At 36.1% G+C, this 16,782-nt stretch overlaps 1 protein-coding gene across 15 annotated transcripts in view; it reads right to left on the bottom strand.

Moving 5' to 3' along the window:
- The window catches only part of LOC106181849 (multiple PDZ domain protein), a 75,293-nt gene that overhangs the window by 8,329 nt on the left and 50,182 nt on the right, over positions 1–16,782 (bottom strand). For all 15 annotated transcript variants that reach the window (XM_086999515.1, XM_086999514.1, XM_086999519.1 and 12 more), the window contains 10 exons: positions 15,438–15,646; positions 14,724–14,851; positions 14,264–14,374; positions 13,761–13,977; positions 5,834–6,030; positions 4,978–5,072; positions 2,079–2,139; positions 1,758–1,880; positions 1,147–1,320; positions 177–342 (listed from right to left, as the gene is read on the bottom strand). In XM_086999515.1, the coding sequence (XP_086855641.1) occupies positions 177–342; positions 1,147–1,320; positions 1,758–1,880; positions 2,079–2,139; positions 4,978–5,072; positions 5,834–6,030; positions 13,761–13,977; positions 14,264–14,374; positions 14,724–14,851; positions 15,438–15,646 (1,481 nt within the window). The remainder of the gene's footprint in view (positions 1–176; positions 343–1,146; positions 1,321–1,757; positions 1,881–2,078; positions 2,140–4,977; positions 5,073–5,833; positions 6,031–13,760; positions 13,978–14,263; positions 14,375–14,723; positions 14,852–15,437; positions 15,647–16,782) is intronic.

Below are 16,782 nucleotides of genomic sequence, written 5' to 3'. Positions count from 1 at the left end.
ATCTGACAGGTTATTTTTGAATGAAGTTATCACAATATCAAACTTAAATAAGATAAAAAAGTAAATGTGCATTAGTTTGATAAAATGAAAGTGTATAAAGGTTATGGTGCATGACAGGGACATGAACACTTTTTTGAAATGTCTTCCTCATACACTGTACATCCTGATTTACTTGCCTCTTTCCAAGGGAGAGGCGGGTTCAACATTAATTTGTCTCACATCTAGTCCAGCCTGCGAGTCTTCATCTACTGGAATGTTAGATGCTGTATCGGATGAGGAATCGCCTGGTTTACTCACTGTCAGTTTCACTGTACCTTGGGCACTGCGCAGAAATTCAATAGCCTAAAAATATGTAAGGGATTTTATTCTTCTTCTTCTTTAAAGGTATAAAGATATTTTTTTACATTTTACCACTTTTCTTTTGACACAGTCTGCTGTTCTTATCAAACACTGAATGTTATGCAAATAACAAGAATAATATTATTACAGGAATATGCAGTAACTGACTTAAATAATACCTGTACAAACTAGTGTGCTTACCCAGGGTAAAGCCAGCAACCTGACTACATTTTATTGATACAATAAAATTTGATTAAGCTTATATACTGTATCATAGAAACAAGACTTAATGCACGAATAACCCACATAAATCTATGGAAATATTAATTCCCACTAAGTCTAAAGCCTGGGAAATATATGCAATATTAATGTGCAAACATTAAAGCAAACATCCAGCCAATTTTCACCTAAATTGATCAATCATTTTCCCCAAGTGAGCAATATCTGCAATGGATAACTACTTTGGGAATTTCTATGGCTTTTATATTTTTAGACTTTACTGTCGTCACTCAGCCAAATTTAGGAAAGCTGTCCATACAACATTAAAGCAATTGCTGCTATTCAAATAAATAAGACAGCTATTCATCCATAAATGATAACACACAACTGTGACCATTTATCTGTGAACATCTTGTTTCATAATAATAATAATTCCAACAGGAATTTTATTTCATTTGAAAATCCAAATATTTCATAATCTTGCCCAATTTCGTTACTTATTTGACTAAAATTGTTTTGATAATTGCCTATCATAAGCATAAGTACAATCAAGAACATATTATTCTTGTACCATCCAAGCGTACATACTTTGTCATAAGACACAGCCACCAGAGACTGGTCATCTACAGCTAAGATTTGGTCACCGACGGCCAAATGTCCTTCATGTTCAGCAGGACTCCCTGGGGTGATGGACTTGATATATATCCCAGGCTGACCCTCCACACTGCCCTCCATGATAGCAAGACCAAGGCGTGCAGGACCCTTAAACCAAATAACCCAGGTTCATTTCTTGTAACTATACAATTTAAACATTTAAAACATGTGCTATTGAGAAAAAATATGAGAAAAAATAAACTAGAATAGAATTTTAACTTGTGTGCCATTATTTCTGCTTTAGTTGCACAACTGAAAGACTGAGAGAAAAAAAATCTCAAAATCTTCTGGCAGAAAGGCATTGTGTACAAGTGTACTTTTACAATGTTATAGTGCGGAAGCCCCATCTGATATTTTCTGCCTGTTCCATTCATTATACTATGATAAAGTAAATGTTATTGCTTTCAAATAATGAAATTGGGGACAATTTTCTCTTAGGATCAATTCTGAACCAGATTAAAGTTGAATACCTCACTTTTCAATACCAGCTGTGATGGTAACATAAAAATTCCTATGACTTCAAATCAGTAAAGCTGTGACCTTACCTTATCAATTGTGACAGTTGTGACATCTGGAAATGTGGAGAAGTCTTGCTCAGTTCTGGATGATATTGTGTCTTCACGGTTTGAGGAGGGGGAGGAGGGACTGGTAGAGTTGATGCTAACATCCTACAATAATCAGAACTATTTAAATGGACAAATTACATGTAATTATTCAATTTGTTGGTATACTTATACTTGGGAGGGGGGAGGCATCACAACAATGACCATAACACTTTTACAACTATTATTCTGGTGTTTTTAAACTTCAACAAGTTATTTCCTTTCCTTAATGGACATAAAAAGGGGATGAAAAGTGGGTTTCACCTCTGTGGAAACTGCATTGTCTAATGGCTTGACAGCAACATGTTCTAGGAAGTCTTCTCTCCTGAAATACAAAATGAAAAACTCAAATGAGTCATGGTACTCTAGATCTGTAACTGCACTCAAACTTGTTTTATGTTTCCAGCAGCTTTCCTAGTACATGTAGACACAAATTTTCTTTTTAGTTGCCTTTAATCTTTTTACACATTTCACGTGTCTCATTACGACAAAATCCAATGATGACTCAATGCCAACAGCTGAATATTATCAAATAAACCTCCAATCTATTTTCTGTCTCATCAGGAGGAAAATGCAACTTCAGAGCCTAGTATCATGGACAGATAAGAGAAAAGTAGAAGCCTCAATACTCTGATTTAATTTCAAGCTAATCTGTCAACCCCCACAGTGATGGTAAGCAATCCTGTCACAAGTCCACTGGAGCGTCTGCTTGCCTGTATCACTGAGGTGATGCTTCAACACAAGAATCCATGGCAGCAGGATGCCATAATGTGCATTCTTGTGTAAAGTGTCCTTTTTACATAAAAATCCCCTTTTCCTGGTCATTTTTCACTTTTCAGAAAAACGATTACCATTAATTGCACTTCAGTGAATATCTGTATTCAGTAGATACAAAAATGAACACTGTAGGAGGTGCTGGTTGGCCTAAGGTATGGTTTGGGAAGAAAACAGCAATCTAAATGAATAAAAACGTAATCAATAAGCATAATCTCTGCTTAAATAAGTGTGAGGCTGATAACTATCCCAGGTGATATTTGACCCTGGTTACAGAGAAACTGTTTAAAACTACGCACCAATGCTTTTTACACTGCATACATATTGGAGTGAATTTTCAGAAATCTCCATTTCAGACAGTAAGGTAGTATTAAGAAACACCTACACCTCAAACTATAAAACTGCACAGTCTCCCTGGATTGAAACATTTCCTCTTCACTCCTACTTTTACATGCTGAGCAGTGGTAATCAAATTTTGTTCCAAGATTCACTGTGAAATTACTCAAAGATTCTGAATGTAAATGAGGGAACATAAGACTTCAAATCACACAATGAACGGGGATTCATATCAGAGGGGAATAATCTGTATTCAAATAAATGAAGATCAATGTCTAATTTTAAATACTATCGGAACACTTGGATTGTTTTACCGACAGATGTTTTGAATTATATAAGATATGGCATACTGGTGCATACAGCAGTAAAAAAAGTGTGTATGCACACTTGGGCATGTGCGTGCGTGTTTGAGAGAGAATAAAATCCTCTTTCAAAAAATACAATTCTAAAAATCATTTTGAATATTAAGTTTTATCGGAAAGACAATCATCTTATTCATAAAATGCCAAGTTTTGTTCAATCTTGCCAATTTTATGGTCAAACTTAGAACACACTACAATTTCATCAGCAGTACTTTGTCTCCTCAATGCCTGGGTTTTGCCTCTAATTAAATACAACCCAGTACAATCAAGGGTTTCATCAGATGGAGCACTTCCATACTTCAAAATGAAATTGCCATTGCAATATATTATGCCATCCATAGGGAATCTGTAATCAAGGATCTGGCAAAAAAAATTCCTAGGGCATGTGAATGTTAATGCTTCAGCTATTCAATAACACAGTAAAAATTAAGTGCTAAACTCTGTAACGCTTTTGTCTTATCATAAGCCAAAGAAAATATCTCAACAATCAAAAAACCGACATTCCGGCACTGATCCCATTACTGGTAACGGCCAGAGCGCATTATTGTTCTTAGTGTTTAACAACTTCTAAGTATTCCAACAATTGTCATTACTGTGTTTATGCCACAACAAACTACCACGGGCTATAGTTAAGTACTTTCAGAGACACTTTTAACTAGCTAAAAGCACCATCAATCACAACTGCTGCCTCCCTAGTACTGATTAATCAATACTGATGGCAACCACCAGTGATGAACACCACTGCACCGGCCTGTGGAAAGTACTGGGAATTATAATAATAACAGAAGAAGCTGAAATTTTTTTTCCCTGTCAGATATGTCATTTCTAAACTGTGAGATATGGCAGGCTGACACTTATTATGGCTGCATGGGGAGTTGCTTACAGTCTTGTTTTTAAAAAGCTTGATTAACACCATCATTTGTCTTTTATATTTACCCAGAAAAACACATTCACGTCAGATGTCATCATGTGTAGATACATAAGTTGCTCACAATGCACTGACAGACATGTTATTATTGATAAAAACTGTTGCTAGAACCCCGGTGAGTACTATACCAGTAAATATTACCAACTGTGTACATTAGAATAAAAAAAATCCTAATATTTCTGGTCCAGGAAAAAGTATAGGGTATCTTTAAAATGACTTGGTTTTCAAACATTTAAGGCATCATTCAACTAGACCTACTATTTTTTTTTTTAAACCAAAAACAAAATGCAGCCATTCACCATTCCATCAAGGGTTTGCCAACTTACTGGTTTGAAAAAAAAATGACTATTTGAAACATAACACAGATTAGCAACATAATTACACTATGAACAAATTATAACTGGACAAATAATACAGAAGGTCTCTCTTTCCCTCTTGAGACTAGCTATCTTTATGGCTGTCAGCACTCGGTGCTTTGTAGTTGATGAAACATAAAAAATCCAGGGATAGGAAGGCGGGGGTGAAGTATCACAAGTACTCGCTGCAGAAAGACTACAGTAATCTAGGGTGATATTCTCCCATGCAGTCTCACAGCAGCCATAAGCAGTTTAAAAAGAATCTCAAAAAAAAAAATCCTGACACTTCAAGTCTGCCTCAGTTGTTTATCTGTTCAAATCTATAAGGAGTCAACTATCAGTACGGATGTCTGTCTAATTCATTACCAGATAAGATAAAAAGTACATTTGGCTGTAAATGAGCATACCTTAATAATACAAGCTTGATGATGGGATGAGTGATGCCCTTTATGATGGCTGAGGCATTCAAATGGCTCCTTCCATACAGTACTTGGCCATTGACCTAAGAAAAGATAAAATTATATCTAGTTGCTAAAATATTTCTTGACAAACCTTTTGAGCTTCAAAATAAAATTTCATTTTCTACCAATTGAAAACAAACTGCCATATACTACATACTTCAACTTTTAGAAATATCTGCATACCAGTAGATTAAAAAAATATTTATCTTGTTATGTGAAACTCGTTCTTCTGCATTCTACACTCAACCAAAAAGTTCGGAAACCAGAAATTGTTTTTTAACAATTAAAAAACTATGTAATTTAGTGGAAAATCTTCAGTGTATATAAAAAAGTAATGAATGGTGGGTCCATTATCCATCAGTATTTGGTTAAAATATTTACCTTAGCTCATATGGTTATTTTATAATTATTGAAAATAACAATGTTTTCAAGATTTTTTGGTCGAGTGTATAATACAAAGAGTCGAAAAAATTTAGCTATGGGATTTGCTCTTACTCTATATGCGAGTGATATAAATGACAGGCTTAGTCAATACTGCTGGCAGATTTTTTAATCTCATTGACAATGGCTCATACTAGAACAACTTATTGCAGGAGGCTGCTTCTAAAATCAATTCAGTGTACTATTAGTCTTTGTGCTCGTATTTGTTTGCTGACAGATGTTGCTGCACACATTAAAGCTCATTTCAGGACTATTGTAGCAAAAAGGATTACTTTGTAAATTGTTTTATATTGCAACTTACAGTATTCTTAAATTGCGCTACAGACGTGGGCATCGGAGATGTAAAAATGTTTCACTTTACCTCCAGGAGTTCATCTCCAATTCGGATTCTGCCATCTTGGAAGGCTAGCCCATCTTTATCAATGCCCACAACAAATACGCTCATTGTGCTTCTATCCTTGTTTCCTGCCAGACTCAGCCCGAGCCCATTGCTGCCACGCTCTATCTCCAGCAGGTGGAGAACTCCATTTAGGTCACCATATTTACGCTGGAGCTTTTCTGAAAATAATGAAATTCTTTGATAAAATGTTGCTGAAATGTTAAAGTACAGTCTGTCATACCTGTAAGTAACTCAAAGCAAGATATACTGACTACATTTAACAATATTGTCACTGTGAGTGTGAAAAATAAACATATTTGTAAACAAGGAAACAACAATGATCATTGCAATTTTACTTGAAGTAACATTAAGTAATATATTACCTAGCACAGAATAATAAAACAAAGAATACCAAACTGTAAGTAGGTTTTCACCCACCGAATATAAAAACTGAGAAAGTTCAAGGGAGCAGAGAAATAATCAAGAAATTAGTGTATAAAAAAACTTTCATTAACTATTAAGTGTATTTGATGAAAATTTTCAAAATTAAACAATTTAACTGAATAAAAGTAAAAAAATAAATACCTATGAATGTACAATGTACTTAATGATAGCATTAGATAGCTTTTATCAGAGATCATCTCTTCTAAAAAAAAAAAGGAATGGTTGCCAGCATCCAGGGGCTTAATCACAAAAAATGACTTAAGTTATAAACATTTATTCTGATATAACTTGCAATCCACTAACATAAAGACTGCAATAATACTTCTACCCTGTTGCTTTATCACATGTGCATATTGTTTTTAAATGAATAATTGACAAAAAATAAAATAAATAAAATAAAAAATAAGACAAAAACGTCAGGAATGGAATAACACCAGTTACAGGGTTGCAATACAGAGCTACTGAAACATAACTGGCGTGTTTGAATCTTCTTTTTTTCTAACTTCCTCCCATGAACAGAATACACAGGCTCTCCTGCAAACCTGCTCCTAAATGAAGAGTTGAAGGCCAACTTCAGATCTGCATATCCACAAATAAAACTTGACAAAGAGTACCTACCCCAGTAAGTCTCATAAAGATGCAAATTCATATTTCCAGTATCTGTCTGCCAGAGTGTGGGTTTTCAATACAATTTCTATTACATTGCTGGAAAGCTTTGATTTTCCCCAAAGGAAGCCCAGCAGGTATTGAATGCCAAAAGTTGCTGTTTTGGATTCAATCAGCCAGAGTCCAGCTCCTCTGTGGAACCAAGGTATGAGAGAAACTTTGGTCTAATATCCTGGTCTGTCCCATTGTAAAACTTAACTGCCAAGTCATAACTGATCCTGGGTTACATATGTGTCAATATGCGGTAGAAATGCCTCGCGTAAGGCGGGTTCCATCAACAGTTCAGGCTATGGCCCCCTATTATAAAAATCAATGCCACATCTGAATACCACATCTGCATAAAGAAACATTGGGATCTCCTTCACTTCACTCCACAGGCGCGGTCTCCAAAACTACTCTAAAAGCTCAACATCAACAGCTATTAAGGGGCTGTTTTCACCTAAATTGAAACCCTCTGCGAGAAAAGATTGATTTTCTACCTTTCAAGCTGTAAGCAATTTTCTCTCTGCAAAAGTGATTGACCAATGAGGAATTACAACACAGCATCAACTCTTCTTAAAAAAAAAAAAAAACATCTTGCAAGCACATAATTCAATTTTACATAACCCACTTAATGGTTCCTTCATAATCAATGCCCCATTGTGTGCAAGCTGATACCAGAAGGATAAAATACTTTCTCTTGCAGAGGAACTCAAAGCACTACTTAAAATTTGCCTGCATGTACCCAAACTTCATGTATATAAAATCTGCTGCATACTTCACCAGCTGCACTGCAATACATAGCATACCAAAGCATACCACTGCTAGTATAGGTAATTATTAAGCTATGTAACTGATGCAGCAGTTCTACCCGCAAAACCCTAACTATTTCCCTATCACAGCACTGATCAAGTGTGGTATCACTACACTCAATCCAATGTGCTCTGTAGACCAAATGTGTTCCTAGGACTTGAATCTGCTCTTTCAAATTTAATCAGCTGTTTATCCTTCAACTGATTGCTCTTCAATCTTCCAACTGCTGAGCCCTAGACATGCTGTCCCATATGACATGAGAAAATAGAACTAATTCCTTGCTATTATATCAGGACAGATCAATCTGGAAGAAGCCAACCTCTTCCATTTTTTTTTTTCTAATGTGAATTAGCAATTATTCACAAAAAAAGGTTTCAGCTTTTCACAATACAGATCTTCCTTCTTCTCCCCCCCCCCCCCCCTCTCTTATAAACACACATTTAATCTTGAGTTTGCTTTTAAAAATTTAAAGGAAATAATGGACTGCCATTTTAAACCAGTGTAGGTTTCTTCTTACCCCAGTGTATGCTCTCAGTAAATTTTTTTATTCAAATTTGAGATAAAAATGGCACAAAAAAGGAAATATCAATAATATTAAAAAAACTTTGACATCATTCCTAGTATTGAAACAAGCTATATGTGAAAGTGCTCTAGGGCAAATTATAGTTCTTTTGCCTTTCTATCTAAGGCAATTACTTTTTGGTCACCCTGTAGTGCAGTTGCTGGCAATTTCAGATAACAGACAAAGACTAGATGGAAAGATGTAATTGCTCATATTTGAAATAACACAACTCCTTGGCAAACTCTACAAAATTTTACAGTGCCAAGGTCAGATTTGAAAATCTCCACATAACTTCTTATTCAACTTCTGTAATGTCTATACCCTTTTCCTTTGAATAATGAGATGTTACAAATTCAATTCCAAATGGAACGAACTGCAAATATGCGATAAGACTCTTTTGAAATAATGGAACTCCTTCAGAAAATAAAAGAGAGACACTCCCTTCAGTATTGGGTTTGGACTGCTCTAAAATGCAAAGAACAATGGCCCCCAAAAGTTATTTTCAGTTTTTTTTTTGTTGTTTTTTTTTTTTAATTTAATGACTGCCACCCACTAACCCCACACTTACATGACTGTTTTGTTTGGGAAACCTGCAGAAACAAATTTTACATTCAAATTTGAAATTTCAAATTTTATTGCAATCCTCAAAAATAATTCATAAGTCAAACCCAAATCCAAGGTCAGATTTGAAACGTCCATGGTTTGGTCTTCTATTTCTGATCTCCCCATATTTCAATCCTTTAATTTGGGAGATATTTTTTACATTGAATAAGGGTGCATTGCAACACACATCACACCTATGCAAATGCAAAGGCTGATAAAAAAAATCTAGCAGGTTCAAGGAAAGCATATGTGACCTAATCCCTTTAGATGAAGACACAAGCCTCAGTAATCTATGGTGAGATGCAGTAATGAGGACTTGTATCTGATGACAGGCACCAGAAGTGCAAGTTTGGAGGTAAAACCAAGGTTACACCCAGTGCTCAAGCTGATGGCAAAATAAGAATCATAAATGCCACTTAGGGCCCTTTTTTTTCATGTTACAGTAAACTAAAGAGATGCAGTTTTTCACCTTGAAATAAAAATCAATATATGTAGGGCATCCCAAACTTCAATATTTAATAATTTTGGAAAGAATGAGGAAATGTGTGCTAATCTGAGCTGTAAATCCTAAAACCAATCATTTTCTGCAGACTCCAAATAAAAAAAAAAGATGCCAATCAATTTTGAAATAGTTGTATTTTTGTTAAACTCTTTTACTGATGTCCTTGGTCCATATATTTTCCATATTGGTTTTACTGCATACCATTAACAGTACCAATTCCCATTGATCCAGCATCACACCGCAAATGCCAAAATCAAAGGTCAATGCTATCTAAACTAACAGGCAAAAACTTGTTGTTGTTTGTATTTAGTATCAGCCACAAGTAATCAATACATCTAGGAGAGAGAGAGAGAGAGAGAGAGAGAGAGAGACTGACTTCACTGACATATGTTTCAGTACATCAGCTTGAATTTTACCATGTCCTCCCTTTCACTGCTTATGTTTCTTTTGCTTACTTAACCTTCTACTACATCTTACTAAATTACTCTTAATATGCCATTAGTTTAGTGAAACCCAAACATTTGGGGTGTCTTGTATAGACTTTGGAAAAACAATTTGCAGGCAACCCTTGAGCAAGAATTGGATCAAGGCTCCATCATGATTTACCTGTACCCATGCCTAAACTATTCCCAATACAAAGAATTGTGAGTCACAGTGACAGACTAAATACAAATAGTGTAATGCAAGGTTGCAGCACGTAGGTGGATAAAAGCAATTTGTCCAAAATCAGTGTTTTTACTATCAATTATATATATATCGATTCAGAATGATATCTGTAACATACATGACATAATGCAGGTACAGTGTAGCTTCAATGTGAATTTTTCATAAATATGAAAGGATATCGCACACTTATATTTGCTTGCATAATAACCATGTTAACTGCCATGGATATATTTAAAGCTAGCTTTGAACAAGGCAGCAGAGCTGCCAAATGTACAGACCAAAATCAGTTACAGAACAGCTTAAATACCAATAAGTATTAGGTGAAACATTGATAAATATCCCTTAAACTTAACGAAATAAATGGCAAAAAGAATAATACACTAGAGGATCAGAGAGGCGATACCGCCTCCGAATATTGTACCACCAGCTGGAGCAAGCGCATTCGTATAGACCCCCACATACACAAAATAAGGGACACAGCCACCAGTCTTTTGCTTGACAAGCTGTAAAAATGCAATCAACAAGAATTTTCAAAATATGCAAAAAAAAATATCAAAAGTTCATCAAAAGGTAGGTAAAAGGTCAATTTCACAGTAAGATTGCCAGTATATGACTTCCTATTCAACTTCAAAAGTAACTTTGGACCTATCTCTGCCAGTTTGGGAGATAAAAGGGAAGCAAAATTTGCAAAGTTCAGTTCATGGTGAAAAGTAGGTCAAAAGTCAATTTCAAGGTCACATTTAGATTGCCAGTATATGACTTCCTATTCAACTTCAATAGTAACTATGAACCTATCTCTGCCAGTTTTGGATATGAAAGGGAAGCAAAATTTGCAAAATTCAGTTCATGGTGAAAAGAAGGTCAAAGGTCAATTTCAAGGTCACATTTAGATTGCCAGTGTATGACTTTATATTCAACTTCAATAGTAACTATGGACCTATCTCTGCCAGTTTTGGAGATAAAAGGGAAGCAAAATTTGGAAAGTTCAGTTCATGGTGAAAAGTAGGTCAAAGGTCAATTTCAAGGTCACAATTAGATTGCCAGTGTATGACTTCCTATTCAAGTTCAATACAAACTATGGACCTATCTCTGCCAGTTTTGGAGATAAAAGGGAAGCAAAATTTGCAAAGTTCAGTTCATGGTGAAAAGTACGTCAAAGGTCAATTTCAAGGTCACATTTGGATTGCCAGTATATGACTTCCTATTAAAGTTCAACAGTAACTATGGACCTATCTCTGCCAGTTTTGGAGATAAAAGGGCAGCAAAATTTGCAAAGTTCAGTTCATGGTGAAAAGTAGGTCAAATGTCAATTTCAAGGTCACATTTGGATTGCCAGTATATGACTTCCTATTAAAGTTCAATAGTAACTATGGACCTATCTCTGCCAGTTTTGGAGATAAAAGGGCAGCAAAATTTGCAGAGTTCAGTTCATGGTAAAAAGTAGGTCAAAGGTCAATTTCAAGGTCACATTTAGATTGCCAGTATATGACTTCCCATTCAAGTTCAATAGTAACTATGGACCTATCTCTGCCAGTTTGGGAGATAAAAGGGAAGCAAAATTTGCAAAGTTCAGTTCATGGTGAAATGTAGGTCAAAGGTCAATTTCAAGGTCACATTTAGATTGCCAGTATATGACTTCCTATTCAAATTCAATAGTAACTATGGACCTATCTCTGCCAGTTTTGGAGATAAAAGGGAAACAAAATTTGCAAAGGTTAGTTCATGGTGAAAAGTAGGTCAAAGGTCAATTTCAAGGTCACATTTAGATTGCCAGTATATGACTTCCTATTCAAGTTCAATAGTAACTATGGACCTATCTCTGCCAGTTTTGGATATGAAAGGGAAGTAAAATATGCAAAGTTTAGTTCATGGTGAAAAGTAGTCAGGCGGCTCAGTCCGAATTTTATCCAGAATTGTGCAAAAGATGATAACAGCATGAAATTTTCCACGATGAATGACCATTGGGTGTTTGTCAACCCCCTGATCCAAAATAGATGAACACCCAATGGTTATTCATCGGGGAAAGTTTCATGCTTTTATCATCTATTGCACAATTCTGGAAAAAATTTGGACTGAGCCACCTGACTACTGCACATTTTGCTTTCACCACCAATATGTACTTTTTGATAGCGTAACTCGAAAACCGTTTGGAATACAAAAAAAACGGAGACAACCTCCAGTGTTGGGCTTTACATGCTCTACAAAATGCAAAAAAGAATGGGTCTCTAGCATTAACGGTTCCCGAATTAGAGACAGTTTTCAGTTTCGGCATCTTATGGCCGTTACTCCAGTGAAAATGCACCGATTGACCCCAAATTCACGGAGATGAAAGATGACCTGAAGAATAACACTTTCCAATAATATTATTGGTTAAGTCTGTGTGGTGTCTGAATAACAGGGCAAAAAATTTTTTTTCATAAAAAATATTATTTTTTTGAAAATTTTGGCCCGTTTGACCTTGAAGTAAAGGTCAAAGGTCAAATCCAAGGGCATATTTGAAATCTACACATATGACTTTTGGAAAGCCGTCTGTAGAAATTTTTCCCATAACCCCTTCTGTAGGGTAGATAATTAGCATTTAATTTTGCCATTTTTGGACAAGGGTGCATTGCAATGAGTGCCACACCCAGACCCCAATACCGGCAAAGCCCAAATTTTACGTGGAACGAGCTGAGATTATAGGTGACCTAAATCCAAGAGATGGGTACGGGGGCCCTTACTGTCTAGGAGGAGAAGCAGTAACGGTAGCCGTCCGGCAGGGCCGGCGGAGCCGGCGGAACGATCCGGACGAGACCGAAACCATGTGTACCGCCAGCGCTAACGCTGGTGGTACAATTATAGTTGTTTTTTTATCTTATCATGTATGTGAGTTACTGAGACTAGCTGATATTCCAGGTTGACCCTTCAGATGTTATGAATCACTGTAGTAAGTTTGAGAGAAATAATTTACTTGGTTTATACATTAACTGCATTGTGAAGGATATAATATTGAAAACAAGGATGACAAAAATTTTGAAACAACAGGATGATTTAGCAAGAATGGTCTGATCAAGATGATATTCAAACTCAGCCTGTATTTTACAAATCATTCCAGTAAGTTTGAAGACATCCATCCATTGCCTTAACAGTAAAAAGCACAAGAGGCAGGTGCAGGTGATGGCTCCATTTACAATCTCCATGACATATTGTGTCTGTACATAAAAATACCTACAATACCTTGAGAATTAGCTTTCCAGATAACATACACAAAGCTGTGCCAAATGACAGTTCCTGATACCTATCGAATTTTCTATACTTTACTTCTTACAAACATTATCTGACAGTAACCAAAGCAGTAAAATTTGTTTAGATTATTACATTTTTGATTAAAAATTAACAGTAGACATGACAATGCAGTTGATGTGGTAATCTACCTATCTATGGGAAAGGTGCCTAGAATCACAGATTTAATTTTGATTGTCTCTTTTCCCCTCCTGTTGCTTAATTCAATAATGGTGCTTTTTAGCAGATAATCATCAAAACATATTCAATATTTCATTTCCAGTAAGATAACTGGGTTAAGCAATTCCAAAGCTAATCAATGGAAGTCTACCAAATCTAATGTACCACAATTAGGGTAATAAAATGCCAAGCTTATTTGATAAGTTTCGTATATTTTGAATAATAATGCTTACTGTAGGTATATCCAAATTCATCATCAGATTCACTGTCTGAGGAATCATGTGGTTGGTCAGTGGTACTCTCACCAGGTGTCTCTATTGTCAACACAGACTCATCCAATGGCGACATATGAGGTTCTTGTTGTAAGTGGAGTTTCCGCACAGCATGAGGCAAGGGGCTACGATCAGGTATCACAGTAGAGTTCTGGGAGCTAGACTCCCTATCACTAGGCTGAAAACAAATAAATTCCGAATAATTTGAGGATCATAGAAGTGTTTTCTATGTATAACCATTTATGGGAAGCTTTGATTTTTACATTTTAGAAGAATCTTTCTTAGGAAGCTATTAACTTTACCCTTACCTTATAAAAAAGATGTCACTTGGATATAATTTTAATTGAACATGCACTTTTATTTTTTACTATTTATTTCTACTAAGCTAGATATATTGCTTTACAGTCTATTTATTTTTAAGTGTGGGATGGGATGTTTCCATAGAATTCATGAAGTCTACTTACAGGTGCTTTATCCATGATGCTCTGAATCACAAATTTTACAGGAGAGTTTGCATTCCTTATAGCAGCCACTGCTTGGTCATGAGTTGCATCTTTTAACTCTACTCCATCAACCTGAAGAAAAGTGCCACATTATCAGACCGTGCTTTGAGAAATTTCTATAGAATGTGCAGTCCAACCCCTTGAACTACCAAGGACTAATCCTAAAAGGCACTTGTTTACATATACAAAACCAATGGTATATGTGGCCCACTTGACAGACAGTCATTCATATAGTTTCAACTGTGCCAGTACAGCAGATTCTATGCTCATTAAGTTGATAATGTTTTGTAAATTTAAGTTAAAGTCAAGTCTGTTTCTTATACACTGCAATCTACTGTCCCAGTGCATAATCTGGTAGTCTGGAAACATTACCCAGAATATTGCCACCTAACTTAGCACATGCTGTAGACACCATCCTTACCTCAAGTATCCTGTCCCCAGTCTTTAGCTGTCCACTCTTGCCAGCGGGACTGCCCTCCAGGACATGCTTGATGAAGATCCCAGTGATGGTGTGCTCTGGGGACACATGGAACAGGTCCACTTTACCTCCTGAAAGATTCAAAACAATGGACTTATGCTTTGCCTGCTTCATACCAGTAACATTCCACATAATGGGAGCAGCTAGATAAACAGCTCACTACATGTGGATTGCACCTATAGGTTTTTTGAAGGAGAAGTATATTTTTTGCTGGAAATGAAAGTAGTTTAGAATGAACTGCAGTATTATTCAAATATAAAAAGAGAACCATTTTATATAGTGAAGTATTCAGTGAAAATCTGAACAGTACATCAAGACAATTAATGACAGTTAAGTCATGTACAAATGCAAATGTTATACTACTATTTCAACACACATTTTATCAAATCAAATAATTTCCATTTTTCCTCCAAAAGAAGTTTTTATACATGCCGTAGCGATACTTTTTCAAGCACAATCAGAACAGCAGACTAACAGATCAGCAGACCCACTATGGCCTTGAATGCTTGTTGCATAATCCCCGCAGGGAATCTATTCATTGTCTAATCAGGAATCAATCAGCAAGCTTTTTAGTAGGTCGCCATATTTGATCTGCGGATCTATTAGTCTGCTGTTCTAAATGTGCTCTAATCTGTATCTTCTGTTTTTCAGACTTACCCACTATACTTATCCCCAAGCTCTGTCCAGGCTGTCTCTCTAAGTACACAGTGCGAGGGGGTCCCCAGGCCTGATTCATTTTCTGTGCCTCATCCTTCCTTAGTGGACTAAGAGGGGGCGTTACCATCAAGTCAGCATCCCGTGTCCTGATCACTGGCTTGGGATCTTTGGTAGGGGAGGACTCGCTGCTGCTGGTAGAAAACTGTGAGCTGCATGGAAAAATCAGAAACAAACCCATCTGCACCAGGTGCTGCATGCATTCAGCAGAGACTGGTTTACTACTCACTACTGGGAGGAACTTGTCACAGACTTGTACATGTAGGGCCAGGAGGTGAGATGGGAAAAGACATTTAAAACAGGGTTGACTGGGAGTTATAACCCAGAAATTGCCTTTTAATTTCTCTTTATCCAGCAATGTTCCGTACGCCAGACAAATGATTCATGAAATGCATGCTGTATTATGTTGAGAGAACTTTAAGATTTCTTTCTATGGGAACTTGACACCATCTGGACTAATGATAAGCTAGTGGTGTAATAGGTAAAACTATGTAACATGATGCAATGTGTTAATTCATAGTAGTACACTGTGCAAGCAGACTTCATTTTTGCCAGAGAGCATGACCTGAAAATGGGGAATAATATGAGTAATTTTAGAAGAACAGTACACCAGTGCTATTTCTTAGATCATGAAATCACAGAGATTTTTTTTGAAAATGTAAATTAGAACTATCAATCCAAAAGTGAGTATGTTAAATAGATGATCTTAATCAAAATACAATCATTTTCTTAGTAAGAGGATTGCAACAATAAACATGCATAATTTTAGGAAAACAGAGTTAATCAATATATACATTATTGGTAAAGGAATGGTTCAGTTCCCCCCCCCCCCCCCCCCCCCCCCTTTTTATCGTGAGTGTCAAGTCTGTGACAAGTTTCTAATAGTTAGTTAACACTACAGACAACATGATGGCATATAATTAAGTTACAGTTACATACATCTTAATTAATTCAAATGGTTTTACTTATAAAAGTATAGGTACTCACTTCATTTACACTAATTCCAAGGAAAATGATAAAAATCAGTTATGAGCACAATCAGGTTAGTTAAAAACAGAAAAAAATCTCCTTAAATTTCTGTACACAGAACAGTAAAAGCTTCTTCTCTTTCCTCAAATTCCAAGTAAAGAAAAGACTAGTGCATGCATAGATCAAGAACATTACAATATAAAACAAGCATAAGAATGGTTGAGACCACACCCGTTGCACATGTAAACTCAAACTCCTGGAATATCCCTTTCAAGAATGCAGGTGCTTGAAATATGAAAGCCACAATCATGGCAAGTCA

This window comes from Lingula anatina, chromosome 1, assembly GCF_051362555.1.
Source record: "Lingula anatina isolate TDL-2025a chromosome 1, LinAna3.0, whole genome shotgun sequence".
NCBI lineage: Eukaryota > Metazoa > Brachiopoda > Lingulata > Lingulida > Lingulidae > Lingula > Lingula anatina.
Note: the sequence above shows the minus strand (reverse complement) of the source record. Positions and strands in the feature narration are given on the sequence as shown.